Raw genomic sequence first — 5,622 nt, 5'->3', positions numbered from 1 at the left:
TGTAAGAGTTTTTAAAATGACTATATGTTCCTGCGTAGTTTGTAAATATAATGGACAAAAATTCTCTTTAGCTCTTCAAAGTCACACTTATCATAGTGGCTACTCATCACCATGTCCCTCTCTTACCTGTCTTTCTGTAAGTATCAGACTGAATTGCTCTTCTGCTTCTCCCTCAATAATTAAGACTTTTTTTTAGCTCCTATGAATGTCTTCAGTTGTGTATTTCCCTCCTTTATCCCAACCAATTCAACAGGAATGGCTGAGCAAAACAAACAGCTTGTCACCTTTACAGGAAGTAAGGGAAGAGCCGGAACATACTTATACCTGAATATTTTCCTCGTTGTTATGTAAATAATGGGAAGAAAATATTGATTAACAGTACATAGCAATGCCTAATTAGTGTTATATGAAAGAAGCTACAATAAGTAAGAGAAGGAGAGAATGCCGAGAATTTATAACCTAGGATGTTTCTCTGAGGATTTTGGTTATATATCCATCTGTATTTATTTGTGATGAAATTATGACTTCCTTAATGCCACCCTTATTTTCTCAATGATGAATGATTCAGTCTGTGACTGACTTATTATTATTGACATTACCCTCTTCATGGTCACCAATGACTAGAATGCCCAATTCAATACTTTTCTTAGTTTTTAATGACAAGAGTATTAACAATCCCTTCTATGGGACAGATATTGTTCTGTACTGTGTATATTACCTTATTTAATCAATTTGACAACCCCTTCCTTGTGGGATATAATAATATCCATTTTGTAGAGAAGCAAGACTGAAGCTGCTCAGAAGGTGTGAGTATTTTCCCAAGGTCATCCAATTAATCAGTGGAAAGCCAGAATTCAAATGGTGCAGACTCTGGATAAACCCCACGCTCTCACCCACAAGGACATAATGATTCTCGGATGTCTTTGCAAGACTTTGCAACATCTTTTCAAAAAAAAAAAAAAAAATCTTCCTTTGGCTCTTAAGGCACTATAAATGAAAAAACAAGAAAATCAATATCACTTGTTTGAAATTTAGTTGGTAAAGCAGTAGTAATATAGATACAACTTTCTCTGAACACAGCTAAGTCCAGGAGGGCAAAACCTCGGTACTCTGCAGAGCTGAGGAACTGTGATAAATACCACACACTGTGAATCTAGCATCTAGCTCACTCACAACTATGTACTAGACAGGTCTGTTTTCTTGTATTACTTTGCTGATTGAAAAAAAAAGGTTGGAGAGTGGACAATTGTGTGTGCTGTGGTAGTAATTTGGCACTATTTTTCATGTAGTTTGTTTAGTATAATCATCCTGGGTATTTTATGGTTAACTCAAAAGTTATAAGATAAATACAAATAGCTGTCATTATCTAGAAAGTGTAATATTGATCCTACTGCCCTAACTAGCAAACCTCAACCCTACCAAGGTGATTGTTGGTGTCCACCAGCATGAGTAGACTAAATGTAAGTTGGACAACTGTAACATTAAAATTAAAATTACTGTATCTTAAAAAAAATCCAGTCTTATCAGAATATTCATACTCAAATATCCAGCTGAAAAAAAAGTCCTGGGTATTCTCTGGGATTTATCAAATGTAATTTGACCTGGGTCTTATTTAATACCTACCAGCCAGTAATGCCCATGATTTGACAATAGCTTTCCTTGGAGAGAAAAACATGATCATGGAACATGTGTCTGTTCCAGTTGAGTAGAAATCTGTCATGGCTTTCTTTTGGTCATGTATCCATTGGAATTTTGATAGAGATTGCAGTGAATCTATAGATCACTTTGGGGAGTAGTGCATTTTACAATACGAAGTCGTCTAATCCATGAACATTGCATTTTTTCATTTATTTAGTTTTTTAATCTCTTCTAGCAATGTTTTGTAGTTTTTGGTGGACAAGTCTTTCACATCTGTGACAGTTAACTTCATGTGCCAACTTGGCTAGGTCATGGTGTCCACTTTTGGCAAACTAGCACTCGCCTGATTGTTACCGTGAGGATATTTTGTGTATTTAAATCATTAGTAAGTTGATTGCTACAATGGCTGATTTCATCTACAATCAACAAAGGAGATTGTCTTCAGCAATGAGAGAAGTCCATTCCAATCAGTTGAAGGCCTTAAAGGGAGAACTGATCATTTCAGCAGTCAGAAAGAAAAATTTCTATCCCTACTTCAGCCAGCCAACTTCTCCTGGGGAATTTCTCAAAACCTTCATCAGAGTTCCCAGTTCTGAGGACTGGAATTCTGCCCAATGGAATTTGGACTACAGTCATATGAGCTAATTCCTATAATAAATCACCTAACATTTACATATATAAATATAAATAAATACACTATACACATAAATATACATACAGTTCTGTTTCTCTGGAGAAACTTGACTAAGACAACATCCTTGGTTAAATTTATTCCTAGATATTTTATTCTTTTAGAAGTTATTGTAAATGAAACTGTGTTCTTATTTCCATTTCAGATTGCTGCTGTATAGAAACACAACTGATTTTGTGCAATAATCTTGTACTCAACAATTTTGCTGAATTTATTTATTACCTCTAGTAGTTTTCTTGTGGATTCTTTGGAATGTTCTATATTTAAGATCATGTCTTCTGACAATAGAGATAGTATTACTTTTTTGTTTCTAATTTGAATGGGTTGTATCCTTCACTTTTATACTCATTCTTAGTCAACCGAATTAGAAGTTACCAACCTGTATCCTTGGATACTGTGGGATGCAATCATAAAGTCTCACAAATGGTAGTTAGCTTTCTTATGGTATTTTCTCCCACCTAATCAGGATTTGACTACATAATAACATCATTGTTCTAGTTTGCTAATGCTGCCGGAATGCAAAACACCAGAGATGGATTGGCTTTTATAAAAGGGGATTTATTTGGTTACACAGTTACAGTCTTAAGTTCATAAAGTGTCCAAGGTAACACATCAACAATCGGGTACCTTCACCGGAGGATGGCCAATGGTGTCCGGAAAACCTCTGTTAGCTGGGAAGGCATGTGGCTGGCATCCGCTCCAAAGTTTTGGTTTCAAAATGGCTTTCTCCCAGGACGTTCCTCTCTAGGCTGCAGTTCCTCAAAAATGTCACTCTTAGTTGCACTTGGGATATTTGTCCTCTCTCAGCTTCTCCGGAGCAGGAGTCTGCTTTCATTGGTCGTCTTCAAACTGTCTCTCACCTGCAGCTCCTGTGCTTTCTTCAAAGTGTCCCTCTTGGCTGTAGCTCCTCTTCAAACTGTCACTCTCAGCTGCACTGAGTTCCTTGTGTTTGCCAGCTCATTTATGTGGCTCCACTGATCAAGGCCCACCCTGAATGGGTGGGGCCACACCTCCATGGAAATATCTCATCAGAGTTATCACCTACAGTTGGGTGGGGCACATTTCCATGCAAACAACCTAATCCAAATGTTCCAACTTAATCCCCACTAATATGTCTGCCCCACAAGATTGCATCAAAGAATATGGCTTTTTCTGGGGGACATAATACATTCAAACCAGCACAATCTTATACTAATCAGAATGAATTTTTAGATTAAATGACAAAGAGGCTGAGTCTAGGAGGCACTAATGTGTCCTCATTCTCTTCATTTTTCAAGGATATACCACTTGCTTGCCTTTCTTCTCCTTAGGCCAGCTGTCTAGAAGGCTGTAAGCAACTAGAAAGCAGGAGTAACATTTCATTCAACTTTGTGTCCCTAGCACTTAACACTGCACCTAGTATATAGTATATAGTAGATGGTATATGGTATATGGTATATAGTATATAGTATATAGTATATAGTATATAGTAGGAGCTCAAACTTGTCATGTAAGGTGAATTATAGAAATGCCACCAATAATTCTCATAGATAAATTTTCAGAATCATGTAATAATGAATATGAAACCATCTCAGAAATTAAAAGGACATTGCAATATAAATTATTTTTTCTTATGGGAATATATTCTTCAATTTTATGCTTGAATTACATAGAATACAGAAGAAAGAAGTGAGAGATCGGGTCTGGTCACACATGTAGGGCTTACTCTCCCTTCTTTCCTCAGATGCCTTCCATGTTCTCCAGGGTCCACAGATAGACACAGAATTAAATTCCCTTGGCTCACTCAGTTCATCATTAACACTTGAAGTGTATCTAATGATACAAGCAGCAAGCAGATAACTGGATCCAGGCCTTGGGCTTTTCTCCCTAAAACTCTTCTTTCTATAGCTAAGCTATGTGTTAGGGAATCCAATTCAATATCTCCTCAAAATGTCCATCATAGTATGACTGGTGCTGGGTATTCCCACTTCTTCTTCATTTAGGGGATTTGCCTGTTTTATTTTGTGAGATAAGGCTTGGGTCTACCTTTGGTCTATCCATTCAAACAGTGTGTGAAGCAAGAAAATTGTTTTCTTAAAATTGCATTTATTTCCCATGACTTAAAAATTAACAGTATAGGCTTATACAAAATATAGTATTAAACAAGTGTTTTCTGGGTAATAAATACTTAAATACTGTGAACAGCATAAATATTTCAATAATTTAAACAGATAAAAATTACAAAAGTTTTTTCAGTAATAGCAAATGGAAGATGCACTTCTCTTTTCTAATCATTATAGCTTTATAAAGAATTCATAAATTTGCTGTAACTTATTTTTAATCTGGCATAAAAACGGTGTTGAAGATTGCACTCTCAGTCTTGGAAATAGCAACTGAGTTGACCAGATGGGCCATTTTGAAAATCAACATCTTCATTTCCTGAGGTTTCCTTTGAGCTTGTTAATGAAGAGAAAGCACTTTCTGATTTCAACCCGGACAACCTCCCAGGCACAGGAGCTATATTGCTTCTCTTTCAGATACACACTGATTCCTTGGAAGTACCTCTTCACAGCCAGTCTGGAGTTCTCACTTCCCAGGGGTGTCTCTTCCACCTTCCTTTCCTTTTCCAAACATGTCTCCAGATCTTCCAGGTGCTGATGAAGTCCAATGAGGAATTTGTCCAGCAGGCTCTCATCCCAAGTCGCAAGAGAGTCACTTGTGCTGAAGAGGTTGAAGATTTGCTGGAGCAGCTCATGCAGGACAGCAGTGGCGTGTGTCTTCTCAAACTGGTTCCCATCCATCAGTACCTGAGGAAATTGGAAGTCAGTCCTGTCCTTCAGACATGACAGAATGGAGACTTTCTCCATTTGATTCAACAGTGTGAAGGTTTCCTGATGGCCATGGCTTGGACGCAGGACACAGGCCAGACGACAGGTAGGGATGGAGCAGAGCATCAGCAGAGCCATCAGCACAGACACTGGGAGGGCCATTGGGGAGCTGGGGATTCTGCAGTTCTGCCTGGAGAGGGAGCCTGGCCTCAGCAAGTTGTGAGGACATTTGGTGCTAAGGGCCTCTTATACAGTCAGCACAGAAACTTTCATTTTCTGGGTGTTTCCATTTTTCCCCTTTAGTTTCCCTTTCTACTTATTTTTGGTGTGAAGTCAATAAAAGAAATTGATATGAGTACATGCTGGGGGACTCCAAAGCAAGAAGTGCCAATGCAGTATCCTTCACAGCATTAAACATACTTTTTCACACCCTCTTAGTTGTACCTGGGGAGAGAAGTCTAGACAGTGTCAGAGAAGGGGGGGAAT

The 5,622-nt window shown here is 38.0% G+C and overlaps 1 protein-coding gene across 1 annotated transcript; it reads right to left on the bottom strand.

The window, feature by feature from the left end:
- Positions 1-4,740: 4,740 nt before the first annotated feature.
- LOC119504968 (interferon alpha-2-like) lies at positions 4,741-5,298 on the bottom strand. The gene has a single exon (XM_037797614.1). It carries the CDS (start codon positions 5,296-5,298, stop codon positions 4,741-4,743), a length of 558 nt encoding a protein of 185 aa, XP_037653542.1.
- Between the last annotated feature and the right edge of the window lie 324 nt (positions 5,299-5,622).

Source organism: Choloepus didactylus, chromosome 10 (assembly GCF_015220235.1).
Source record: "Choloepus didactylus isolate mChoDid1 chromosome 10, mChoDid1.pri, whole genome shotgun sequence".
NCBI classification, from domain to species: domain Eukaryota; kingdom Metazoa; phylum Chordata; class Mammalia; order Pilosa; family Megalonychidae; genus Choloepus; species Choloepus didactylus.
This window is presented reverse-complemented; position numbering and strand designations above follow the sequence as displayed.

What these genes read in the sequence shown, in the direction of transcription:
- LOC119504968 (XM_037797614.1), bottom strand. Translation starts at nt 5,298, where the DNA reads ATGGCCCTCCCAGTGTCTGTGCTGATGGCTCTGCTGATGCTCTGCTCC.